A 26,209-nucleotide genomic window follows, 5' to 3' on the forward strand; every position below is an offset into this window, starting at 1 on the left:
AAATGGGAAATATATAACATTAGCAATTGATATGCCAATGGTATATAATATGAGTTCTATTGCTTCCTCAACTAAATGAAATTTTTGATTGCTATACAACTTAGTCAATATTCCACTCCAATAAGATTAATATTTCTCTAAAGTTCACTGAAAAAAAATTGTGCAATGGTGGGATTTAAAAATGAAGGGCAATAGCAATGGGTTTGCAATTGTGGGGAATTTGCAATTGTGGGGAATTTTTTTGAGTAAAAGTTTGAGGTTAAAATCCCATTATGGAAAATAATGATAAAAATTCACTTTAATAAAAAATAGCAAATATGTGACATTAATAGCTGCCATGATCTAATATTATAAGATTAAACCCACTTTTCCCTCTAAATATGCTAATTTTGAGGATGTTTTGATAAAAAGAGAGATGATTTTTTGCATCAAATTACCACCATTTGATCCCACTTACAATCTTTCACCAACTAAGTGAAAGTAGTATATAGATATATCAATGAGAATCTTTCTATTCAACATTCTTCATCTTTAGCCGATGCATTTGTTTTCTTTGTATCTAAGAAGGATGGGTCAATTTTTTGGTGGCTGACTAACTTTCAGTATTTTTTGAGATGTTAGAGTGGCTCTTAAAGGATCGGTTCTTCATTGGAAGATTGATATATACAGCATTTACAACGTTTAGATAACAAGTGAAAGGAAACCTTTTATAATTATTATGGATATTTCAAGTATATAATGATATTTTTGTGTTTGATCAATATACATGTTATTTTTTAATATATGTGAAATAACATTTTCTCTGATTTCTTTAATCTCTTCATTGTCATTTATCTTGATGACATTCTCATCTTCTTTGAGACTTAATAAGAACATGATTGTCATCTTCACTTTATTCTTCAATGCACCACCTTTTTGCAAAGTTGAAAAAAAGAAATTTTAATCAAGATTCTGTGGAGTTTTTAAGTTTAACTGTTTCCTTACATAGCATCATCATGGATTACTCAGATTTCCATCATTCTTGAGTGGTAATGCTACATTTTGACCTTTAATATTAGACTTTTCATTTTTCTAAATCAGTTTTTTCTTACAATTCTCTACTCCTCTTGATCACTTACTAATATGTTAACTTTTAAATAGTACTAATTGAAGGTGATAGAAACTTTAGTTCACAGTTAAGTTTAAACAATCTCCTAATCTTAATACCCATTTTTACATTTCTATACATAGGGTGAGAAATAATACAACCTGTCTAATAGACAATAAAGTAAATATAGAAAAAACTTCACAAATATTAACAAAAAGACCGTGCCAATACTTTTAACTTCAATAGGCAATCCACTAGGTTGTGCTATTAAATCTTGATAATCCTTAAAATCTAAAAATATGGTTTATTGCAACTAAATCCAACTATAGAAGTGGATTATTCACAATAAAAACATGATATATCATAAATACTACTCCACCAGATTAACAATATTATTTTTGTTATCAATCATGGGTAAAGTGGCTTGGTTCTTAAAATAATAGTTATATTTGAAACTTATCATTTTTATGGTGTTATTGTCATTAAATTATGAATTGTCACCTTCTTGTGATTGCTAGGGTGAAAGATATGCTTTGAATATGACTCCAAATAGATCCTCTTTAGTTGTTCAAACTATTATCAAGTTTAATCAATTCAGAAAGAATTTGCTCAAATGTCTTAGAAATGGTAAAACTAATTTTGTAACTTTTAAGAATGAACTATATGATGAATATACTTATGAAGTTTTTAGTCAATTTTAAATTTATTACCAATAACAAATACTAAGTCAGTTGGCTGATGGTTATACCTTTTATTTTTGGCTGTTTGAGTGTATTGCTTTTAAGCAAACTAGACTTGCCAAATGTTAATTTCAATATGAGACACAAATCCCTAAGCCCCAAAGTGGAACTAAAAGGTGCCACGTGGTAGTGACCGAAGTAGAAGCCAAATGAGTGTAACACATTTGAACTAAAAACTCCAACTTGAATAGTCGAGAGTGGGAATGGAACTCCTAATGAAATGCTCAAGGAATGAGTACGAAGTAAGAAGTAAGTGAGTTTCTAGAAAAGGGACACAAGAGGACTAACACATGACACATAAAAGTGTCAAGATGGAATTTGAAATGGACCTGAGATGGAGTCCAAGATGGACCTAAAATGGAGTCTAAAATGGACTTGAGATGGGGTCTGAGATGGAGTTTGAGAAGGACCCAAGATGGAGTTCAAGATGGACCTAAGATAGAGTTTGAGATGGACCCGAGATGGAATCTGAGAAAGACCCTAGATGGAGTCTAAGATGGACCTGAGATGGAGTTCGAGGTCAAGACTGAAACCGAGACCGAGACCAAGACCAAAACTGAGACTGAGACCGAGTCCGAGTCTGAGTCCAAGGGTGGAAGCCCAAAGCGTTCGTCTCCCAGACCCTGGGGGGTTTGGTGAGATCCAAAAGTATAGTAGGGGGAGGACTCCAGTAGAGCTAGTTGGCTATAAAAGGCTAGTGTGACCAAAAAAAGGTATACTTACGTATTGGGTGATAATATAATTACAAAGTTAGAGTGAATATAGATAAACAAGTGGGGTAGCTTAAAGAATTGGCTTTAACTCCCCTCAAAGATCAAATGGTTAATGCTTCCAATCTAAGTATGGGTGGCACTACCTACTTAGATACCTAATGTGGCTCATCAGAACCTCTCTTTAGCCATATGGCTAAGGCATCTAAAGGCAAAAGGTGACGAGGCTTGTGTAAAGCCATGGTTAAATATAAAAGGAAATGGCTTATGAACAAAAGTTTTTTTTTTTCAATTGGTTAAGGGTGTTAAGATACTTAGGGTTAAGTGTTTACCTCTCAAGAAGTCCAAATTTAGAAACTTACATTTACATATGTATCTTTCCACTACTTTCATAGTATTGGAGCTAATTGACTCCTTGATCTTGGCATGGTGCTTGTTGGTAGGAGGTAGAGCATAAAGTCAATGGGAGATTGAGAAATTTCAACAACTTATATTAATAATTAAGTCACTATTGCATAATAGTTCTTTACAGGAATTTCTAACAATTGGAAAGGATACTTATGGATATTCAAGTGTTTGAGGGAGTCTAGCAATTCATTATGCTTATAGCAAGATTTAAACTTTAGTAATGAACAAAAGTGTGTGCAAAGAAGGCCAAGACAAAAAACTATGTTTTAGGTAGTTTTTCATATACTTTTCTCGTCATTTCTCCATAGATTAGTTAAATATGATTTATTCTTAGATTCAAGTTTGGATGAGTTGTTGGTTATAGTTATGAGTGGAAGTGTTAAAGATAGAAATGATGAGGCATATAGTTATGTCCATGTGGCAGTAACTTTCTTTCAAAGCTTATATTTACTTTATGATGGTGTTTAATTTTTATTGGTAATGGTTTGTTTCTTTAATTAGTGTTTTTTCCTCTGCCTTACTGTTCTGCTATCATAAGCATGATTTGATGTTTTCTTATAGACATGAAGCATGATGTTTTTTATGCTAAGGTTAGCAAATAAATAATGGACTATAACATTCCAGGCTCCTTAGAGATCACAAGCACCAGGCCGTTTATCTTAAGTTTCTCTTTTTTGCAGGCAGAAAGTTTCTCCAATGTACTTGATCTTCCCTTCTTGGACGAGCTCACCCATCAATAAAGCCAATGCTTCAAAATCAAAACACAAAAATTTCTGCTGGTTTTGATCTTGAAACATTGGCTTTGTTGATGGGTGAGCTTGTCCAAGAAGGGAAGATCAATTACATTGGACTCTCAGAAGGGGTGTTGTTCATGGAGATGTTTCAATCAATAACATCTGTGTGTGAGACTGTGCAACAAGATCCCTACTTGAACTTTGACTTTGCAGTTGCTTGTCAAGTGACTTGTAGTGCAATAGTTTACAATTCAATCTGAAAGTGTTATAGTAAAACAAACTAAGCTATCTTGCAGAAGTGTCTGACTGCTTCAAAGATGTATGACCCTTTGATTTCCTGTCGAATTGAAGAAAGTTTCTATATACAAGGGAAGCATTTTAAGGATATTAAGTGTAAGTAACCAAACGGAACAACTTGAGAGATGATTCATAAAGGTACATATATGTTGAGCAAAATAATAACAGCAAAATCACTTCAATAACTTATATAACATCTCCATTCTTCGGCAAGACTACATCCTTTTCCATTGCAGCAGCTGGCTGTGAGTTTTCGTTGTCACCGGAAGTTTCAACAGGCTGGAGAGGCTTGAAATAGCGACTCCTCCAGTGCGCCGGCGTCTGGAGAACTTCTTTGCGTCTTCGTCACAAGCAGAGGCAGAGGGGTCTAGCCGGTCTTCCCCGTCCGTTACCAGCCAGATTACCTTACCTTTCTGTGAACGCTGATCAAATGCATCCTGTGAAGTCTGTATCACTCAACACCGCCTAGAAGGTGAAGTAAAGGGCATCCCGAATCCATTCCACCATGACGATCGCATGCATGTCGAAGAACCAGATACCAGCTGCATCGGCATTTCCTTGATATCGTCTTCCGTTTCATCTTTGTAGTTTATCATGTACAAGATATGCACTGCAAGATTTCTAAAAAGACAGCTTTTCCCTCCGCCTTTGGGTCCTGTCAGCACTTGAACAGCATGAAGTATGATGTCTCGAAACACGCTACGCTCACAATAAACAAACTCTTGCGGTCTTCGAACCACAACTCTAAAGGTGTTTTAATGATATTTGTTTCAAAATTGCATGGGCCCTCATTTGGCACAATTCAGCAGACGCTGACCTGCTTGTAGTGGCTGGGTCTACCGTCTGGATATCTCATCAGTGTCATTTTGTAGCCTTCACGCTTGAGAAGCAACTGTTGACTCAACTCGAGTTGCTCACAAGCCATTTCTCCGGCATGCACACTTGAACCTCGGATGACTTTGGAGTGCAGCAGCATGAACTTGCCATCCGCCAGCTCCACCACCGCGTTGTGCCATGGCGTTGGGATGTGGAAGTTCTTCTCCTCGGAAGAACGCTGGGCTGCCAAAAGAGAGGAATGGATGATGTTGATACCATACTTGGGACCTCGATTTGGATGCGGATGGATGGAGATGCGCAGCTGCAACGGGAAGAGCCACTCCACCATGGCCGAGTATGCGCGGTTGCGGAGGATCATGAGAAAGGCAACCTGGCTGCACAGCTTCTTCTTGGCCGACTTTGACGGGAGATTCTTGCAACTCTTGTGTTCGTACAAGTCCTCGAGCATGAACCTGGAGAAGCCACGATAAAGATTGCGTGTCTCGGGGTCATCCTTGATCTCCTTGGTGACAGTTGACTCGTCACAGCCAAACAAGCACATGAGAGCTCGCCTGGCATTCTCTGCATTGGTGGTGAGCTCGGTAGCAACAGGATGCTCCACGGTGGTGTTGGATATGAGCTTCGCAATGCTGTTCTCGCTGTGGTTGTCCAGCAGAAACTCATCCAGGCGAAAGAAATTGACCAAGCCCGGATACAAGTTGTGTGCCATCTCCCAAAACATCTCGCCATAAGAATCCACAGCAGCGTCGTCCGAGCCGACGAGATCGGAGAAGACATGGCCATCCGAGACGACGTTGTAGTGCACGCCCGGAGCATACACGGCCTTGATGAGATCCGCAACAACTTTCATGGAATGGATGGCCAGCTCCTCGGCCTTGTCGGGGAACTTTCCCAGAGTCTTGTCGGGATTACACGACTTGACTGGAAATGCCGGCAAGATGAACTCGAGTGGGATATTTCTTGCGACGTGGTACCTCACCTTGTCCGCAAACCTCTGCTTGCCCCCACTTGTGAACCACTGGTCGTGCTTTGGAAAGTGGATGTAATTCCTCTCGATGATGTCCACAATTTGGGAGGTGATATCGTCCACCTCTTGAGGTGTGTGCGAGCTGAAGGACTCCAGGAGGCAATCTCTGGTCATGACGCTATTGTCCAGCAGCAGAGAGGCCAGGTAGCTCATCTCGCTCTCCACTGTGCTCGCGGGATCCTGCATGAAGGCAACGCCCTCGAATCCGTTGCCAATATATCTCTCGTAGACAGTGGCTGTCCACTCCTGATCATTTGCTGCTCCAAGCATGGAAATCGTGTATCTGTTGATCTCTGGAGCAATAGACCGTGTGGCTTGCTTGGCCGCCTCTAAATCTTCTGCTGTGCTCGCAACCATGGAGGAAAACATGAAGTCACTACTCTGAGCGGTAGAAACTGGGACATATCTTGACGCAGACTGTGAGACGAATGCAACCTCGCCATTCTCCCTGTGAATATACAAGAATGCAATCTTGTCCTTGGGATAAGCCATGACTCTGAGTTCGTCACTGAGAATTCAGGTCGAGCTAAATCGTCAAGTGCCAGTGGTGTGGATCTTAGGAGCCCGAGTCTTTTATACGGGAAAACCAAAGGTTCGTCTATCTTTGACTGACGTGATATTTGAAAACGTCTTGTCGAGGGAAGATTCCCTGTACTGTAAAGTCAAAGTCGGCTCCTTCAATGCATGTTTTGTGATAAGCACACTGGATCTTGCGTATAGAGAATTGCAAAATGAATGTTCTTCGAAGCCAAGATTATTCTTCAAGCTAGAACTAGGTCTCTAGCAAGCGATCACAGTAAAAGCATTACCGTTTTGCTTGTATCATTTTTTGGGAATCATCCTCTTTCGCTATAAGCACGTGTAAAATAGTTTATGCTTGCCTTAAAAGACCATTAGAATCATGCAAAGTTTTGCAAACACATGGATCCAACGTGCTTATCGCAAAACCATTTGTTTCGAATAAGCAACAGGGATGTCCTGCGTGGGCCATCCCAATGCAATGGATAATTCAACGTTCATTCAGCCGAGTAAGTTGACCGTGACCCAGAACAATGGAAAGTTTTGTGTGCTTCAGACTCAAACTTGGTCTCAACCAAATGAGTAAAAGTTGTCAAACGTTAGCATTGACTTCCTAGTGTCCAAAAAGATTTTATTCTTCTACCATTCGTACCGTATTTTCCTTAGTGTAGGCCCAAGTAGATTCGATATCTCATCCGTAAGCTGTAGGATGTCTTAAGCCCTCTTGCTTTGCTAATAAATAAACAACTGGGCAACAACACTGTACATTTTGAAACTCTTAGATCTGTCCCCGGTTGGATTTTTCCAATACCAAAAAAAATCCTAGCATGTAAAAAAATTAAAATACAATAGTAAAATATAATATATCTTCCACTTGTTATCACATTGCCCTAGGGTTTTCTAGTGTTTCTTGGAAAATACAGAGCGAAGGAAGCTTCCACGCAGAGGTACGTGACTTTGTCCATTGGACACGTTTTTCAATTGAAACGCTTGTCAAAGATGGTCGACCCGTCTATATAGCTCAGCTCTAGGCATCAACAAATCAACGACTACCAGCTCAGTCAACAGCAGCAAGACTGTAACGTTTCTGCTTGCGATCTCATCTCTAAAGTTTCTTGCCAGAGCTCTGTATTCTCTAATTTACAAGCCTCCACTCCTGATTTCCATGGCTTTTCCAAAGGACAAGATTGCGTTCTTGTATATCCACAAGGAGAATGGCGAGGTGGCATTCATTTCACAGTCTGCCAGGAGATATGTCCCCCAAGTTGCCACTCAGAAGAGCAGTAGTGACGAATTCATGTTTTCTTCCATGGTTGCGAGTACAGCAGAAGATCTAGAGGCAGTCAAGCAAGCCACACGCTCCATTGCTCCAGAGATCAATAGATACACCATTTCCATGCTTGGAGCTGATTCATGCTCTTCGTGGGAAGCCACCGTCTACGAGAGATACATTGGGAATGGATTCGAGGGCGTGGTTTTCATCCAGGAGGAGGATAGCGAGAACATGAAGTATCTGGCCTCTCTGCTGCTGGACAACAGCGTCATGACCAGAGATTGCCTTCTGGAGCCCTTCAGCTCGCACACACCTCAAGAGGTGGACGACATCACCTCGCAAGTTGTGGACATCATTGAGAAGAATTACATCCACTTCCCAAAGCACGACCAGTGGTTCACCAGCGGGGGCAAGCAGAGGTTCGCAGACAGGGTGAGGTACCACGTCGCAAGAAATATCCCACTCGAGTTCATCTTGCCGGCATTTCCAGTCAAGTCGTGCAATCCCGACAAGACTCTGGGAAAGAGCCCTGACAAGGCCGAGGAGCTTGCCATTCATTCCATGAAGATTGTGGCTGATCTCATCAAAGCTGTGTACGCTCCAGGGGTGCACTACAACGTTGTTTCGGATGGCCATGTCTTCTCCGATCTCGTCGGCTCGGATGATGCTGCTGTGGATTCTTATGGCGAGATGTTTTGGGAGATGGCACACAACTTGTATCCGGGCTTGGTCAATTTCTTTCGCCTGGATGAGTTTCTGCTGGACAACCACAGTGAGGACAGCATCGCGAAGCTTATTTCTAACACCGATGTGGACCACCCCGTTGCGACCGAGCTCACCACACATGCAGAGAATGCCAGGCGAGCTCTCATGTGCTTGTTTGGCTGTGACGAGTCAACAGTCACCAAGGAGATCAAGGAGGACCCGGAGACACGCAATCTTTATCGTGGCTTCTCCAGGTTCATGCTCGAGGACTTGTACGAACACAAAAGCTGCAAGAATCTCCCGTCAAAGTCGGCAAAGAAAAAGTTGTGCAGCCAAGTTGCCTTTCTCATGATCCTCCGCAACCGCGCATACTCGGCCATGGTGGAGTGGCTCTTCCCGTTGCAGCTCCGCATCTCTATCCACCCGCATCCAAATCGAGGTCCAAAATATGGCATCAACATCATCCACTCCTCTCTTGTGGCAGCCCAGCGTTCTTCCGAGGAGAAGAACTTCCACATCCCAACACCATGGCACAATACGGTGGTGGAGCTGGCGGATGGCAAGTTCATGCTGCTGCACTCCAAAGTCATCCGAGGTTCGAGTATGCATACCGGAGAAATGGCCTGTGAGCAACTCGAGTTGAGTCAACAATTGCTTCTCAACCGTGAAGGCTACAGAATGACACTGATGAGATATCCAGACGGCAGACCCAGCCACTACAGGCAAGTCAGTGTCTAGAATTGCTCGGATTATATTCGTTTTAGGTCAAAAATCAAATTTGAAATAAGTGAATACCATATTTTATTTTTCCATGTCTTGAATTAGAGTTCTAGATGGTTTTTCCAATGGGAAATGGTGCTGTGAGCGACGACACCGCGGCTAAGGTCACAAGACAGGTGGATTGGGGCGAAGCTCTTCGACTGCCAGAAGAAGTGCAGGGCTTTCTACTTGGAAGGTCAAGTTTCACTTCCTGTAGCTGGCGACTGTCTATCTCAAGATGCCCATTATGCTACTCTTCCAGATTGGTCAGTCGGATTATTCCCACCGTGCTCAACTTAAAGAGCAGCTCGAGAAGGCTGAAAGTATAGGCCGCCATTGCGTTATCGTCTCCGGTGCCTATGGATGCGGGTTTTCTGTGTAAGTAGCTGCAAATACTTCATAATGACTTGCATGAGATAGATTTTATTTCGTTGTCGCTGGTAACGGTGGGTCTTGAGATCTCGAACACTTACTCACCTTGGTGAAGACCGAAAGCTTTTTGTTTTGTGCTCCATACCTGGAGCTGTCAAGGCACCGAAGGAAAGCCTTGAAGAGTTCGCCTTACCATCGTCCGGGTGCTTATGACGTTGCTACTGGCCTGCAGAATGAAGAATTACCTCTACTGCAAGAGCAAGGGGACTATGTCGCGGCAGTGGCTGCCATGCAAAGGTCTAGTACAGGGAGAGGACGTTCCTCTACTGCCTTTTACGAGGTTTTCAGGAGCGTGGTGATGAAGTTCTGATGTGGGCTCTCAGTTGGAGCCTGTCCTACGCTAACTCGCCTTGGTACCAATACCAACTATTGCTCTTGAAGGCGATGCTCAACGAGGGCTACAAGTATTGGTCGACGTCAAGGGGTGGCTACGTGCTTCTTGCACACTGCCTGGAAGATCCCTGCAGAGTGGATGCAAGTCGAAAGCATGTAGTCCTACTCTCAGGCACAGGGTACGTATTGGACTTCGAGCTTATGGCAGATACCGACTTTATGAACTTTGGCATCTGGAAGAGCGCCTCAGACATGGTAAGCTATGCTGGACAGGCTATAGAACTAACAGAAGACGAGGAAGCGGACTTGTGGAGCATGGATAAAGTCTTTTGAGGAAAGTTTCAGCCACCGGCATCTGTTTTGGAAATCATGATCTTTAAGGACGTGAGCCTGCGCTTATGTCGCTGTGGGGAGTTAAGTCAGCCAATGAAGATATTCACGTTCTATGATGGGGTTTCCATGTTGGGGGAGACGGAAGGCATTGCCGATGGAGGAAATCTCATTGAGGAACTCAAGACGGTTGTAGCGCAATACTTCTGTGCTGGAGAGGGCTGCGTTTTCAGGGGCAACAAGGCTGCATTGTCTGAGGCTGGCCTGGGATGGACAGCTGCGTGGTTTAGTGTTCACCTGTGTAAGTACCTGACTCTTGCTGCACCCAGGAGCTACTTTCAATATCAATACCAGGCAAAGGGATTTTTGCGGAGTTCCTACCTGCAATCAAAGTGGTTGCGGTTGTCAACTGTTGTGCCTTTCCCGTCTGGCCCGGGTTTGTGCCTGAAGAACTTGGTAGCTCTATCACTCGAGAACATGTGGGTTAAATACGGGGGAAAGATGGAGACATGCCACTTATCAGACCGCTGCTGAAGGCTAACGGCTGCCCTCAAGCGTTTGAAGAGGAAGGGTCGAGTCATGAAAGGCTGGATGGATGCATTCGTTTGTTTTAATGTCGACGACTTAGAAGTCTTTCTTGCGGATGAAGCAATCTGCACAACATGGATCTCAGGAGAAAACACTACAGTGCAAGGCATCCGATCTGAAAGGATGTGAGGCATATTTTGGAGCAGTATGAGTTTGTTACAAAGCCACTGGCTCGACTGAGCTTGTGAAGACCGGTTCTGACGTAAGATTTCTACTTAAGGGATTTTAACTTAAACCTATCATACATAAGCACTGATTTTGCTCGTTGCCGATGCTCATGGAAGATTAACTGGGTCATTTTTTGATTAGCTTGAAAATTAATTCTAGAGACCCTATAAAAGCAAAGTGTTCAAACTATCAAAAGCTTGCCACCAAAAAAAAGAATAGATGGCAAGAAAGACCAAAGAAAAACAGATTTGTATAAATTGAATTTTGTAAATGCTAGAGTGTATTTCTGCCACCATTATCCATAATGAGATTTGAATCTTAAGCCTAAACTCAAGACTTATTATACAAAAGATGGACCCATATTATGATTAAATTTCTAAATTAGTTTAAGCTTGGACTAAATTAATTTCTAAAAACACTATAAAAATAGAGTTTCTAGGAAACACATTCTTCTTTTCCTTTGTCCATTTTCAATACTTTTTATCATGTGTTCTTCTTTTTACAACGATGATAGTTTCAACACTCTCTGATTGATGGCTTTTCCTATCAAGCATTGGAGTAATCAAACACAGCTATTTACTTATAATTTTAATTGTCGGTAAAAGTGGATTCTACAAAAATATTAATCAAATATCAAAATAATGAAGAAAAAATGAGTTTGTATTAAATAGTCTAAGTACAAAATTATCAAAAACTTAATTTTATAGCTCTAAAAGTAATATAATCCAACCCTCAAAAACTTAGGTTAATAGTAATCTTAAATGCCCATCATAAATCTTGAGCCCATTACCAAAGGGCTAGGGTTACTTGGTCATATAATCTTGAATAAATATAAAGAAATGGCAAATATATAACATTAGCAATTGATATGCCAATAAAGTTTTATGGTATATAGTATGAGTTCTATTGCTTCCTCAATTAATTAAAATTTTAGATTGCTATACAACTTAGTCAATATTCCACTTCCAACAAGATTGAGAAATTTCAACAACCCACATAGGATTACATGCAGGAAATTTAGCAATTGGAAAGGATGCTTATAGATATTGAAGTGTCTAAGGGAGTCTAGCAATTCATTATGCTTGTGGCAAGATTTAAACTATAGTAATGAACAAAAGTGTGTGCAAGGAAGGCTAAGACAAAAAACTAAGTTTTGGGTAGTTTTTCATATGCTTTTCTCATTTTCTCAACTCATAATCTTAGATTAGTTAAACATGATTTAGGCTTAGATTCAAGATGAGCTGCTGGTTATGGTTATGAGTGGAAGTGTTAAAGGTAGAAATGTGGTAGTAACTTTCTTTCAAAGCTTATATCTTCTTATGATGGTGTTTATTTTTCTTGCTAATGGTTTGTTTCTTTAATTATCTGCCTTACTGTTCTGCTGTCTCTACAAGGATGTGCATGATTTGATGTTTTCACTCATTTCTGTCTTTCTTATAGACATGAAGCACGATGTTTTTTATGCTAAGGTTAGCAAACAAATAATGGACAGCAATGACTACAACATTCCAAGCTCCTTAGAGATCACAAGCACTAGGCCGTTTATCTTAAGTTTCTCTTTTTTGCAGGCAGAAAGTTTCTCCAATGTACTTGATCTTCCCTTCTTGGGCGAGCTCACCTATCAATAAAGCCAATGCTTCAAGATCAAAACACGAAAATTTCTGCCGGTTTTGATCTTGAACCATTGGCTTTGTTGATGGGTGAGCCCGTCCAAGAAGGGGAGATCAATTACATTGGACTCTCAGAAGGGGTGTTGTTCCGTGTGTGAGACTGTGCAACAAGATCCCTACTTGAACTTTGACTTTGCAGTTGCTTGTCAAGTGACTTGGAGTGCAATAGTTTACGATTCAATTTGAAAGTGCTATAGTAAAACAAACTAAGCTATCTTGCAGAAGTGTCTGACTGTTTCAAAGATGTACGACCCTTTGATTTCCCTGTAACCGTCGGATTGAAGAAAGTTTCTATATATAAGGGAGGAGAGGCTTGAAATAGCAACTCCTCCAGTGCGCTGGAGAACTTCTTTGCGTCTTCGTTACAAGCAGAGCCAGAGGGGTCTTCCCCGTCCGTTACCAGCCAGATTACCTTACCTTTCTGTGAACGCTGATCAAATGCATCCTGTGAAGTCCATATCACTCAACACCTCGTCACTCGCTTAGAAGGCGAAATAAAGGGCATCCCGAATCTGTTCCGCCATGACGATCGCATGCATGTTGAAGATCCAGATACCAGCCGCGTCAGCATTTCCTTGACGTCGTCTTCCGTTTCATCTTCCTAGTTTATCATGTACAAGATATGCACTGCAAGATTTCTAAGAAGACAGCTTTTCCCTCCGCCTTTGGGTCCTGTCAGCACTTGAAGAGCATGAAGTATGATGTCTTGAAACACGCTACGCTCACAATAAACAAACTCTTGTGGCCTTCGAACCGCAACTTGAGAGACCTGGAAATGGCAAAATCATCTTCTCCTCCAAGCCCTAAAAGTGTTTTATTTCAAAATTGCATGGGCCCGCATTTGGCACAATTCAGCAGACGCTGACCTGCTTGTAGTGGCTGGGTCTACCGTCTGGATATCTCATCAGTGTCATTTTGTAGCCTTCACGCTTGAGAAGCAACTGTTGACTCAACTCGAGTTGCTCACAAGCCATTTCTCCGGCATGCACACTTGAACCTCGGATGACTTTGGAGTGCAGCAGCATGAACTTGCCATCCGCCAGCTCCACCACCGCGTTGTGCCATGGCGTTGGGATGTGGAAGTTCTTCTCCTCGGAAGAACGCTGCGCTGCCACTAGAGAGGAATGGATGATTTTGATACCATACTTGGGGCCTCGATTTGGATGCGGATGGATGGAGATGCGCAGCTGCAACGGGAAGAGCCACTCCACCATGGCCGAGTATGCACGGTTCCTGAGGATCATGAGGAAGGCAACCTGGCTGCACAGCTTCTTCTTGGCCGACTTTGACGGGAGATTCTTACAACTCTTGTGTTCGTACAAGTCCTCGATCATGAACCTGGAGAAGCCACGATAAAGATTGCGTGTCTCCGGGTCCTCCTTGATCTCCTTGGTGACGGTTGACTCGTCACAGCCAAACAAGCACATGAGAGCTCGCCTGGCATTCTCTGCGTTCGCGGTGAGCTCAGTCGCAACGGGATGCTCCACGGTGGTGTTGGAGATAAGCTTTGCAATGTCTCTGTAACTGTGGTTGTCCAGCAGAAACTCATCCAGGCGAAAGAAATTGACCAAGCCCGGATACAAGTTGTGTGCCATCTCCCAAAACATCTCGCCATATGAATCCACAGCAGCGTCGTCCGAGCCGACGAGATCGGAGAAGACATGGCCATCCGAGACGACGTTGTAGTGCACGCCTGGAGCATACACGGCCGTGATGAGATCCGCAACAATCTTCATGGAATGGATGGCCAGCTCCTCGGCCATGTCCGGGCACTTTCCCAGAGTCTTGTCGGGATTGCACGACTTGACTGGAAATGCCGGCAAGATGAACTCGAGTGGGATATTTCTTACGACGTGGTACCTCACCCTGTCTGCGAACCTCTGCTTGCCCCCGCTGGTGAACCACTGGTCGTGCTTTGGGAAGTGGATGTAATTCTTCTCAATGATGTCCACAACTTGCGAGGTGATGTCGTCCACCTCTTGAGGTGTGTGCGAGCTGAAGGGCTCCAGAAGGCAATCTCTGGTCATGACGCTGTTGTCCAGCAGCAGAGAGGCCAGATACTTCATGTTCTCGCTATCCTCCTCCTGGATGAAAACCACGCCCTCGAATCCATTCCCAATGTATCTCTCGTAGACGGTGGCTTCCCACGAAGAGCATGAATCGGCTCCAAGCATGGAAATCGTGTATCTGTTGATCTCTGGAGCAACGGAGCGTGTGGCTTGCTTGACTGCCTCTAGATCTTCTGCTGTACTCGCAACCATGGAAGAAAACATGAATTCGTCACTACTGCTCTTCTGAGTGGCAACTTGGGGGACATATCTCCTGGCAGACTGTGAGATGAAGGCAACCTCGCCATTCTCCTTGTGGATATACAAGAATGCAATCTTGTCCTTTGGAAAAGCCATGGAAATCAGTGCAGAAGTTGCTAGATTGTGTGCGTAGAAACCACTGCTGCTGTGGATGAGCTAGCAGCTGTATGAATGATTTGTTGAAGCACTAGGGCTTTATATAAGGGGAGTATCTTTGACAAGAGTTTCTACATTTGAAATCGTGTTCAATTTAGATTCCTCTTTGGAAGACAAAGTCACATCCTCTCCTTTTTCTATTGTTCCTGGGAAGCTTCGCATGTTTGATCATTCTTGATATTCCTTCGCTCTGTAGTTTTCTCGTCCTGAAACACATGACGCCAATAGAAGAAAATGTAAAGAATGCTAGAGTCTCTGTCTTACGGCTAAGTCGTGCCGCGTTTCTCAGTACTGGAACAGAACTTCAGCAGGGCTCGCCGCCTGAAGGACTCGAGAAAAGTCCAAGACTAGCTCTGGACAAGGACACTGTCGTCAGTCTTTTTGAAACTTCGCTCACCAACAAAGCTGACCTTGAAACGCTCGTCTCAGGCGTGTTCGCATGACTGCTGCTACGAATTGCCGCTTGCTTGCTTCGTCCATGACTCCATGCCTTGCTGGTAGCTCTGAAGAGGTGACAAAGGCACGAAGTACAGGTTCCGTGCTGGCTGGGTGTTCCAGAGCTAGACTGTATAGGATGTCTGCTAAGGCGTCTCTGAAGATCACGGTCAGTTGTCCGTAGGCCACGTACCTGACGACTGTCTGTAACGCTGTTAAGTGGCTTGAAAGTGAGTACCACTACAAATGTACCTCTACCAGTCTTGGTATGCTGGGGACGACAATTTCATTGACATATGGTTTAAGGTCCTGAGAAATCCGCCACGACTCCGTCTCGCTCAATCCTCCCAGAAAAATAGTACTCGTTATGAACTTGGCAGCATAAACTGCAGGCTCAGAATCACCTCTTTGCAAAACACCTGCCAGAGCTGAAGTCGTAAAAAAAGACACCCAGGAAACTTTAAAGCTTACCAATGGCACACCCGAAAAACTTTGCCAGCGACTTTGACGGAACAAAAACGAGAGGGATGTCCCGGAGGCAGCTGCTGCCGAGGCTACAAATCGCACCTAGCGATTCAAAGGCATTGTCTTTGCGCTGTCGAGATTCTTGCTGACTTAAAACCACCAGCTCCAGGAATTCAACGACATCACTGACTTCTTGTAGGCAGTTTGACAAACAGAAGTGTAGCTCATCGTGCATTGTCTTAGACGACGATACCAGGACAACAATCTGTAAAAATCCACCAATATAAGCTCGACGAAGAAAAAAACAACAAGAACTTACGCTGCACAAACATTGGATGCAAGAAGGAACGAGGTGCTGCTTAAACATGCCCGTGACAAGTCCCAGCACACGGGGAAGTACATCCTCCATCATGACGCCCATTCGAGTAGCCAAAGCTCCCCACAAGTCGCACAAACTTCTAGCAACATCAATGCTTGTCGCCCAGTTTGTCGCTAGAACATCAAGACTACTCCAAATTTCTCGCAAAACTGGCACCGCAGGATGTGCGTCTGATTTTCTCCCAAAGTCCACAACAGCTTTTATCGTTCTCAAGGCACTTTCCAAAGGTTTGCCATACGCATCAGTAACCTGTAAATAAGCACACGTCATTTCAAGTCAAAACCATCTCCATGCTAGCAAAACTTACTTGCATCACTGAGCATTGTTTGATTGTAGCCACCGCCGAGGCTGTTAAGCCCTGGATAGTTGCTTCCGATTCATGGACTGGCAATGCAGCGGCAACGGCTGCAAGTCCTTCGATCAGCATAACGCTCTCCTTGCTTTGCAGCCCTCCTAATGAAGTAGTGATTGCTGTTTCGCAAGCTCCCATCAGTGGAGACAGAGCACGCACAGCGGCTAACTGCGATGCTGATGCTCGGCAAAGTTCACGTAAGGATTCAGCACCGGATGCCTTCGCTGTACACAAGTACAAACCAAAATAATAAGGAGAAAAGTTTAACGAGATAAGGAATTTACCATCAGGAACAGCAAGAGCTGTAATGCTGTAGTTCACAGCTTTCTCAAGTGCTACAGGATCGGCAGCAATCCATTCTGAGAAGCTTTTGAGTAGCCTTGCAGCCGTATTGACAAGCTTCCCAGACGGCCATCTCGCACTGACTGTTAAGACAATGGTCAACAGAAAATTGGTAGCTAAAGCCACGAATGCATACCTGATTCCAGAAGATTGTGTCCTCCAAAAGCCCCGGAAAACAAGCTCCTCAAAAGTTCTACGGCAGCCTTTTGAGTGTCAACAGCGGAAGTAATCTGTTCTCGTAGACAAGAAACTGCATACAGATAGAATTCCGCGTGTTGCCAACAAGAGGCTTGCAGTAAATTGTCAGAAATATACACTATAAGGTCGCACCTTAGCACCTTGAAACAGGAAGCAATAGCCTCCTCAGCTATGCCATAGCGAAATCTATATCGAAGTACAAAAGTTAGTATCTGCAACAAAAACTGACAGCTTTTACCCGCAAAAATCATCGTCGTCTATGTCAAAATCGTCGGAGGGATGCTTTGCAACCTTTGCAAGTGCCTGTAAAAGCACAAAGACTTACTTGTCATGCTCATGGTTAAGATAATTGATAACCAGACCTCAAAGATAGCCAGGAATATCTTCTCTCGAGGAACATTTACCGAGGAGATGGTGGCGAAACGGGGCCACGCCACTGCCACCATTGCCGCTCCATCAATACCAAGACCACCGCCGCCGCCGGTTGCATCGATCATCCAGTCGATCAAGAGTAAATCTTCCGGACCTCCTTTACAAATCAATGCGGGCTCGGAAGCCCCCAGAGCAGCAAGAACGCAGCACAAAGCATGCGAGCGTCGTTGGGAGGAGCTGTTGAAGTACCTTTTGTAGCTGAGAAGAGCTGCAAATCTGAGTTAAACCAAAACCAATAAACAGGTAATCCTCACCGGAAATAACTGCTCGCACTGCAGCATCCCTGCCTGGAAGGCAATCGACAGCTGAAATAAGCTCGGACAGCGCTGCAGACGACGCAATCACACAGGACTCGTTATCGGATCCCAGGGAAGCCAGCAGCACATTGAAGATTTTCGGATAATCCGAGTACGTTTCAGACAAAGTGCCACCACCTTGCAACCTGGAACATCTTAAAAATCAGCTCAGAATGGAGCTTGTTACATACCATCTCTCGAAGCACGTTAGCGTTTTCTCCAGAAGTGGGACGCTAGTTACATTTTGAAGAAAGCCCAGAACTCGCGGGTAGGATAACTGGATGCATTGCATAACCTGACAGAGAACCTGCATTAGCTCAAGAGATACAAAGAAAAAGAGAAGAGGAGAACTTACTTCCCACGCAAGAGCTCGAGACCTGTGTAGCGTTTCTTCCGCGAGCGCGATCAACAGTTCTAGCGCCAGAGACACCGCTACCTCGTTTGTCATGTCTGTTTTCTCGATTACATCTGCCACCAGCTAGAAGATCAATCGAAAGATTAAAACTGGAAGAAAGAACGAAGAAGAAAGAAAGAACGAACCTGGGAGCACGCCTCTCCTCCAGCAACAGCAGCAGCAGCGCTCAAAACGACGCACACCCGGCTCGCCACGATTCTATCTCCTACATTTTTAGGCAATTGCCAGAGAAGAAGATCGAAAATCTCGTGCGCGTCAATCTCATCCAGCTGGACCCAGTCCGATCGCAGCTTGGACAGCAGCAGATTGAGCACGAAGAACTTCACCTCCGCTGATCGTCCCAGCGCGGAGCCATCGGGAGGGAAGGCGAGATACAAGGCCACAGTCCACATTTGCGGCCTGGAAACGAAGGCGCTCACCCATTGATTTGCCTCCTGCTGCTGCTGCGCGTCCCTGGCATCGAGAGCCGCGGCAATGGCGGCCTCGAGCATTCCTGCATTCTTGGCGAGCTCCTCCTCCTCCATTCTAGCCCTAAAACAGAGGCCTAGACCTAAATTAAAATAAGAAGATTCCCTGAAATTAGGGTTCTTCGTTACTTCCATGGTAAGTGATGGAATGCGTGCGATGTGGCTCTCTGATCGATCACTGCGCAGGCGGATCCGGCTTCCGTGGCGCAAATCATCGATGGGAAGGCAATCGCGAAGGCGATTCATCAAGAGATCGCGGAAGAAGTCGCTCAGCTCAAGGAACAGCACGGCAAGGTAGAACACAGGGCATTTTCTTTCGTTTTGTAATGTGTTTGTTTCCTTGGTTTGCTCAAGGTCCCTGGATTGGCTGTTGTTATAGTGGGCGAGCGAAAGGATTCGCAGACTTATGTGAGAATGAAGAGGAAGGCCTGTGCTGAGGTTGGAATTAATTCCATCAATGTGGATCTTCCGGAGAACATCTCTCAGGAAGAGCTCCTGGATCAAGTTCTAGAGCTAAACGAGAATCCTGACGTCCATGGTATGTGTTTTCTTTCATAGTTTTCGTGTTGCTCACAAGTTTTAATCGGCAGGGATTCTCGTCCAGCTTCCACTTCCCAAGCACATCAACGAGGAAGCCATCCTCAACGCCGTAGGCCTCGACAAGGACGTCGATGGCTTCCATCCTTTAAACATTGGAAAGCTTTGCATGAAAGGAAGAGAGCCATCGTCCATTCCATGCACTCCCAAGGTATGATCATAGAATAATAATGGTGAGTTTCTCATCTCTTGGGACTCGCAGGGGTGCATCGAGCTTCTCAAGAGGAGCAAAATCCCGATTGAGAAGAAGAAAGCTGTTGTTGTTGGTCGTAGCAACATCGTTGGAATGCCTGCTGCGTTGCTCTTGATGAAGAACGACGCTACCGTCACTGTGGTTCACTCGAGAACACCCGAACCGCAAGATATTGTAAAGGAGGCTGACATCGTTATTGCAGCTGCTGGCCAGCCACAAATGGTACTTCGTTTGCTCGCAATCTTTGTTCTTTTCTCTAACTTGGTAGATTTTTTCTTTTTCTTTTCTTTTTTCCAGATTAAAAGAGACTGGATAAAACCCGGTGCTGCGGTTATCGATGTTGGGACAAATGCCGTGAGTGATCCATCGAAGAAACTCGGCTATAGAATTGTCGGTGATGTGGATTTTGAGGAAGTGAAAACTGTTGCTGGCTGGATTAGTCCGGTTCCAGGAGGTGTTGGTCCCATGACCATAGCAATGCTGCTACGTAACACCGTCGACTGTGCGAAGGCAGCCTTTGCAAGTGGTGCCTGATCACAGAAGAAGGAACTGGATCTTTCCAGCAATAATCTCATGAAAGTTCTTGTATCGGCTAGTCGGTCCGGTGAGTTGAAAGGAGGTAAACATTTCATGTCTGCCTGATTTCGTGGTGAATCTTCTCGAAGCTCTTGCAGTGGAGCTGAAGAGCGTTCTTCGCAAAAAGTCTTCCGAGAAGTTGACAATTTTTCACTCCTTGGCTGACATTTGAATTTCTACAGTGTTTTCTTGGCATTGCGAAGCAAGTGGCTATGGCGTGCGGATCCGAGACTACTGTTGCTAAGTTGCGTGATGGAAGATCTCTTGCTTACGACGAGTATGGCAGATTGAAAGAAAAGTGATCGTCATCCATGGCCTTCGGAGTTCTCGGCACCATCGTCTCGCGTGCTCAGAGGTTCTTTTCCTAAGTTTTCTATCAACCTCTCAGGGCCTTGTGTTTTTCTGTTTGTCCAGAAAGAGCTCGGAGTTTACTTGGTCGAATTCCAAATCCACAGCGCTCGATCAGGCTTCTACTTGGACTATCCTTGTCTTTCAGATGATGATTGAAACGCAGGGTATGGTTTCTTCATCCTTGCAAACAATTGGATGGGGATATTTCAAGAGAAATTCAAGCGGTTGATTGGTGATCCCTGTGATAAGCACCACTGCAGAGAGGGAACGAGGTGGCAATTAAATGTCCTCATTCCCCACAACTGCAGCAAATCCAAAAAGCTAGATTTGAAGCTGAAATGGTCCACAGCATCACACTTATTGACTTTCACCATCACACAGGCCTTATGTTTTATCAATATAAATTGCAGTATCTCAAGCAACGACTTTGACTTCCAGGAAGGAGTAGTCTGTGTAGCCGACGACCGGGTCTGGAGTGTAGAACGTCTGCCTGTCGTACACGTTGAGCGCCGAATTCAGCTCAAATCGCTTGGGCAGATCGGGATTTGCCAGAAAATGCCTCCCGTACACCACCAGGTCAGTTTTCCCAGCCGTGATTGCCTCGTTGCCGTCGTCTCTGCCGTAGCCCCCAGCCACCAACATAGTGCCTTTGAAAGCCTTCCTCAAGGGCCATATGCCTGCGGCTTCTGGAGCGATTGCTGCTCCGACTCTCATCCTGGGTTCTACAAAGTGTGCGTACAGGATGTTGAATCTGTTGAGCTCCTCTGCCATGTAGAGGCCGAGCTGCAGGGGGTTTGAGTCCACGGCTCCCACATAGTCGGAGAACGGGGACAGTCTGATTCCCACTCGGTCGGCTCCAACTTCTTTGGAGACTGCTTCCACTAGCTCAAGTGCGAATCGGCATCGGTTCTCCACGGAGCCACCGTATTCATCCGTCCGATCATTGGCGCTGTCCTTGAAAAACTGGTCGATGAGGTAACCATGAGCTCCGTGGAGTTCTACACCATCGAAACCTGCATAAAGATTGATAGATTACAAACGCTACCATCACCGATCTAAGAAATAAGAGTCACCAACCAGCTCTCATTGCGTTCCGAGCAGCAAGTCGAAAATCTTCCACAACGCCAGCGATTTCATGCGTTTCAAGGGCTCTTGGAGGCGAATAGTCCGCCATGGGAGTGCCTTGTGGAAGCATCAACTGGCCCGGTGCTTTCCTGTTGGTACATGATACGGGTGCCTGTCCATTCGGCTGATAAGCTGCAAAAACGCTATATAAGCTCGAGCTTCATGAATCAGGAATCAGATTCATACTCACATGTATGAGAAACTCTTCCCACATGCCAAATCTGTAGAAAGAAAACAGCTCCTTTGTCATGAACAGCCTGGACAATCGGTTTCCATGCTTCGACTTGCTCCTCGGACCAGATTCCAGGGCTATGCGGATATCTGAAATCCAAGCTTGCAATTCAGTAAAACAAGAGAATGGAGGAAGAACAGCTTTCACCCCAATCCGGATGGAGAAACTGCAGTGGCTTCGGCGATCAAGAGCCCCCCTTGCGTGGCTCGCTGTGAGTAATAAATGGCGGCATGAGGCTGCGGGACATGGCCATACGATCTGCACCTGGTCAGGGGCGCGAGCACCACTCTGCAGTGGCGAGATTGGATCACACCTTGAAACTTAGTCTAAACCAAATCTTCAAACTGTACCTGTGTTTCAGCTGAAATCCGCCAAGCTTGAACGGCGTGAGGAGCGGAATGTCCTTGCCCTGGATCACCTTGCACTGATGGTGCTCGTGCTGATCGTTAGATGGCGTCTGACCGCAACCCATGGCAGCCGAGTGATGCTAATGGCCTGCCATTACTAATTATATAACCCCGAGCTGGAGAACTCCAAATTGGATTTCGTATTCCTGTGTAATGACATGACTCCTCCTCTCATCCAACGACAAGGATGGATCCACGACGCTTCCAGCGCAGCTTCTTATCAGTGTCCTTGGAATCTTATGTCGAGATCTGGATTGGACTTATGCAAAGAATGTACATAAAATTTATGCCTGGAAACTAGGGTTCTTTGTTAAGTCTGTATGTGCCGCTTTCTGTGTAGGTGGATGGCCATCGCAAAAGTGATTCATCTTCTTTGTTGTTGCTCAAGGTCCCTGGTGTGGCTGTGGTCGTGGGCGAGTGAAAAGGTTCAGACTCACGTGAGAATGAAGATGCATCAATGTGGATCTTCTGGAGGACACTTCTCAGGAGAGCTCAAACAAGAACATGGGCGTCTATGGTATTTGTTTTCTTTTCTCTCTTTCATGTTTCTTCCAAGTTTTAATTCGCAGGCCACTTCCCAAGCACATTAAAGAGGAATACACTTGCATAGTTTCCATCCTTTAACATTGGAAAGCTTTGCATGAATGGAAGAGAGCCATCGTCTATTCCATGCACTCCCAAGGTATGATCCGAGAAGGATAACACCTCTCCATGAGATCTTCCCAGGTTTCTAATCTAGTTCCTAAATCTAAAGCTACACTCCAAAAAGATTGCTCTTACCTGGATGTGCCAATCCAAGTAGAATCTGTAAAAGACAAGTTGAAAGATGTTAGTCCAATGCCTTTGATCCTTTGAAGGCAGTGTATAAGCTAGGCATTGCAATGAAGAGCCAAAAAGATAAGCAGAATAGAGAATGTATTTTGTATAAGGGATGAGTTTCAAAACATTCGAAGTCTTACTTTTATAGTCACTACTGGTCATGTCAAGGTTAGGAACACATTCCTAACTTTGATCCTCTCAAGTTTGCATTCCTAAACTTAAGTCTCCAAAGTGCATTTTTCTTGGTTCTCCAAGGAGTAAAATCCCAATTGAGAAAAAGAAAGCTATTGTTGTTGGTCTAGCAAAATTGTTGTGTTGCTCTTAATGAAGAATGGGCCTACTGTCATCTGGTTCACTCGAGAACAAGTGTAGGCTGACATCTTGATTCCAGCTGCTGGCCAGCCACAAATGTTCCTTCACACAGTGAATTTTCTGTTTTTTACCCAAAAAAGATTAGATAAAACTAGATTAAGACCCCCTACAACCACTTAAAAGGAATATATTTTTGGCAATTAAAGAATAGTATTTAGAATCACACCACTTATCAGCATGAGAACTATGTATGGTATTAGAGAAACTTGTAAGTGTAAAATCTACACCAATTATGAATGAGGAATAGGAAAGGTAATTAATATTTATCTATAAGATAGCTCTTCAAATCTTAGTGTAGTCAAATTGTAGTTGGTATTTGAAGGGTTTGGAGCAGCTCTAAAACATAATTTTTCATATTTTATTAACTATATCAATAATGATATTTTAAAATGATGAATTGTTCCTACATCTCCAAAGCTTTACACTTCTTTTTGTTACCTTTACTAATGTTTTAGAGTGTCAAAGTTTAATGGGTACACTAATGTACATAGTAATGTTACTCATCTTGATATCATATATATTACTAATTTTTTCAGACAATATTTTTCAACTTCATAAGTTATCCATTGGGAAGAAAAATGAGTTCTTCGAAATCTTAAAGGAATTATTAATCATGGGATCACTTATATGCATTTTAAAAATCATTCTATGATACTAACAGTTTACACTAATTCAAATTGGGCTGGTGTAATTTATGACTCTCATCAATCTAGAAGTGGCTTATGTTTTCACATAAATTCTAGTGTTGTCTTTTAGTTTTTTTAAGTGTCAACATTGGATAACATTATCTTTTCCAAAAGCAAAATATGTTATAGCTAGTTTAGCCACTCGAGAAATTATATAGTTTCATAAACTACTTACTAAATTGGGATATCCTCTGTCACTCCCATGTTTTCATACTATGATAATCAATTTATTATTGCTTTGGTCAACTTCACTCGAAGTCTAAGTATGTTAACATACACTATCAATATGTTTTATTTGATGTATAAAAGAGGAATATTGTTATGGGAAAATTAGTTACTACTTAGGATATAGTTGGTGATATTTTTACAAATATTTTTTCATTACTTTTGTTTTGAAACATTGTGTCAGTCTTAAGACTACAACTGTCATTGCTACCTAAAGGTAAAACGTTTTTTGGTTAATAGTTTAAGTGAGTTGTTTTTATTAATCTTGTGTTTTATTTGGAAGCTTATTGTGTTTATATTTCTATTAACAAAAGAGATAACATATAAATATAGTTTATAAAAATGTAAAGTAGTAGAAGACTAGTTGACGTGAAGTTAAAGGGGGATTTAGTCTATTTTGTCTTTATTTGGATATATTTAATTAAGGATTATGTATTAGGGATTTCATCAACTAAGGATTAAGTATTTTCATAGTGGCTCTCTTAAACATCATGTAGAGAGAGGATTGTGCCTCTATGAATTGATATTGTTAGGTTGTATTGCATTTGTTTTTGAGATTCAATGTTTCTTTAGTTTTTAGATTTCATAATGGTTAGAGTTTTTGAGTTCTTGCACAATATCTAATTTGAATATCTTGGATTTTGAGTGGGGCTAAATTATCTTTAATTTTGATAATCAAAGTTATCTAGGCACTTTTTGAGTATTGTTTGATATCAAAGATTATCGTTCAGTTGACAAAGATTGTTAGAATAGGTCAGAAAAGATAATAGATTGTCAAAACAAATTATTAAAAAAGAGTGTGACAATTTTTGTCAATTGAATAAAAATGCTCTTTGATATTGAAAAATACTCAAAATATGGCCTAGATCATCTTAATCTTCAAAATCAAGGATAGTTTGGTACTAAAGAATTTGGAAAACTCTCATTGCCACTATGAAATCCAAAAATATTAGAACAAAGCCAAATATTAAATCTTAGAAACCTATGCAATGCCAAATCATTTAATAAGATCAATTTGTGAAGGCACAATCCTCTCTCTAGAGAAAGGATAATGATGTTTGAAAGGGCCATAATGAAACTAATATATCCCAAATAATCACTTCAACTATCATGTCCACCCCAAAAAATCACCATAACGGATCAATCATGGTAGTATCCAAGGTACATGAGAGTGATGATCTAGTCATCCAAACAAAAACAGAATGGTTAAAAAAAATATAAACCTAAGTACTTATATGAATTATAGTAATTTTCAAAAAGCACTAATAGAGTCTCTTCTCATTATGTGAACTGAATTCCAAAGGATTCAGTCTGTGGTTCAAAATTTTACTATTCATATGTTTCTTGCTATAGCTATTGAATTTAATTACAACATTCATCAAATAAATGTATATACAACAATCAGAAGGATAAGAACATTTAGTATATAAGTCTCAATGCTCACTTTATGGACTAAAATTAGTAGCATGTGCTTGGTTTTATAAGATTTATTTATTTTTTTATGGAGAAAAGTTTCAAAACTAAATATTTAAATGTAAATTCAAATACTATTTTAAAGGGACACCATACTTTTTTGTGCTTATTGCTTTTTATATTAATGATATTATTTTTATGATGATAGCTTGAGTTTTTTTTTATCAATTTTAAGTCCCAGTTTAAGCATAACTTTTGATATGGTCAATAGTGGCTCTATACATTATTGCTTAGATATTGAACTCATACATAACCTTGATCGAGGTATTTTCCTTTCATTTTGTTTTCTG

The 26,209-nt window shown here is 42.7% G+C and overlaps 5 protein-coding genes across 5 annotated transcripts; 2 read left to right on the top strand and 3 right to left on the bottom strand.

Annotated features, from left to right (window-relative positions):
• Positions 1-4,191: 4,191 nt before the first annotated feature.
• On the bottom strand, positions 4,192-6,332 carry LOC9630575 (spore wall maturation protein DIT1). The gene is made up of 2 exons (XM_002975753.2): positions 4,794-6,332; positions 4,192-4,422 (listed from the first exon to the last, which is right to left on the bottom strand). Exons 1-2 carry the CDS (start codon positions 6,330-6,332, stop codon positions 4,192-4,194), a joined length of 1,770 nt encoding a protein of 589 aa, XP_002975799.2.
• Positions 6,333-7,524: 1,192 nt separating this feature from the next.
• Positions 7,525-9,075, top strand: LOC9645474 (spore wall maturation protein DIT1). The gene has a single exon (XM_002975573.2). The coding sequence runs from the start codon at positions 7,525-7,527 to the stop codon at positions 9,073-9,075; it is 1,551 nt and encodes a 516-aa protein (XP_002975619.2).
• Positions 9,076-15,154: 6,079 nt separating this feature from the next.
• Positions 15,155-18,921, bottom strand: LOC9645475 (importin-13). The gene is made up of 15 exons (XM_024680685.1): positions 18,522-18,921; positions 18,337-18,459; positions 18,173-18,276; positions 17,940-18,127; positions 17,616-17,893; positions 17,492-17,556; positions 17,192-17,439; positions 16,998-17,138; positions 16,669-16,937; positions 16,302-16,610; positions 15,989-16,247; positions 15,770-15,936; positions 15,493-15,721; positions 15,347-15,435; positions 15,155-15,288 (listed from the first exon to the last, which is right to left on the bottom strand). Exons 1-14 carry the CDS (start codon positions 18,918-18,920, stop codon positions 15,368-15,370), a joined length of 2,847 nt encoding a protein of 948 aa, XP_024536453.1. The 5' UTR covers position 18,921; the 3' UTR covers positions 15,155-15,288; positions 15,347-15,367.
• A 54-nt stretch (positions 18,922-18,975) lies between these two features.
• LOC9645476 (bifunctional protein FolD 2) lies at positions 18,976-20,248 on the top strand. The gene is made up of 6 exons (XM_002975574.2): positions 18,976-18,999; positions 19,050-19,157; positions 19,218-19,401; positions 19,454-19,611; positions 19,663-19,875; positions 19,951-20,248. The coding sequence occupies exons 1-6, from the start codon at positions 18,997-18,999 to the stop codon at positions 20,185-20,187; spliced, it is 903 nt and encodes a 300-aa protein (XP_002975620.1). The 5' UTR covers positions 18,976-18,996; the 3' UTR covers positions 20,188-20,248.
• A 452-nt stretch (positions 20,249-20,700) lies between these two features.
• LOC9630577 (12-oxophytodienoate reductase 2) lies at positions 20,701-22,428 on the bottom strand. Its single transcript, XM_002975756.2, has 5 exons — positions 22,288-22,428; positions 22,085-22,225; positions 21,896-22,026; positions 21,658-21,837; positions 20,701-21,593 (listed from the first exon to the last, which is right to left on the bottom strand). The coding sequence occupies exons 1-5, from the start codon at positions 22,407-22,409 to the stop codon at positions 20,995-20,997; spliced, it is 1,173 nt and encodes a 390-aa protein (XP_002975802.1). The 5' UTR covers positions 22,410-22,428; the 3' UTR covers positions 20,701-20,994.
• Between the last annotated feature and the right edge of the window lie 3,781 nt (positions 22,429-26,209).

Source organism: Selaginella moellendorffii, unplaced genomic scaffold, assembly GCF_000143415.4.
Source record: "Selaginella moellendorffii unplaced genomic scaffold, v1.0 SELMOscaffold_28, whole genome shotgun sequence".
In the NCBI taxonomy this organism is placed as follows: domain Eukaryota; kingdom Viridiplantae; phylum Streptophyta; class Lycopodiopsida; order Selaginellales; family Selaginellaceae; genus Selaginella; species Selaginella moellendorffii.

Excerpts from the sequence above, each read along its gene's own strand:
- LOC9630575 (XM_002975753.2), bottom strand. The coding sequence starts at position 6,332 with ATGGCTTATCCCAAGGACAAGATTGCATTCTTGTATATTCACAGGGAG. Across the intron at positions 4,423-4,793 it reads GACCCAGCCACTACAAGCAG|ACTTCACAGGATGCATTTGA; the intron begins GTCAGCGTCTGC and ends TGAGTGATACAG.
- LOC9645474 (XM_002975573.2), top strand. The coding sequence starts at position 7,525 with ATGGCTTTTCCAAAGGACAAGATTGCGTTCTTGTATATCCACAAGGAG.
- LOC9645475 (XM_024680685.1), bottom strand. The coding sequence starts at position 18,920 with ATGGAGGAGGAGGAGCTCGCCAAGAATGCAGGAATGCTCGAGGCCGCC. Across the intron at positions 17,894-17,939 it reads AGTGCGAGCAGTTATTTCCG|CTCTTCTCAGCTACAAAAGG; the intron begins GTGAGGATTACC and ends TCAGATTTGCAG. Across the intron at positions 16,938-16,997 it reads AGCTCTTGCTGTTCCTGATG|CGAAGGCATCCGGTGCTGAA; the intron begins GTAAATTCCTTA and ends ACTTGTGTACAG.
- LOC9645476 (XM_002975574.2), top strand. Across the intron at positions 19,402-19,453 it reads CGAGAATCCTGACGTCCATG|GGATTCTCGTCCAGCTTCCA; the intron begins GTATGTGTTTTC and ends TTTAATCGGCAG. Across the intron at positions 19,876-19,950 it reads CTGCTGGCCAGCCACAAATG|ATTAAAAGAGACTGGATAAA; the intron begins GTACTTCGTTTG and ends TCTTTTTTCCAG.
- LOC9630577 (XM_002975756.2), bottom strand. The coding sequence starts at position 22,409 with ATGGGTTGCGGTCAGACGCCATCTAACGATCAGCACGAGCACCATCAG. Across the intron at positions 22,226-22,287 it reads GGATTTCAGCTGAAACACAG|AGTGGTGCTCGCGCCCCTGA; the intron begins GTACAGTTTGAA and ends TCGCCACTGCAG. Across the intron at positions 21,594-21,657 it reads TCGGAACGCAATGAGAGCTG|GTTTCGATGGTGTAGAACTC; the intron begins GTTGGTGACTCT and ends ATCTTTATGCAG.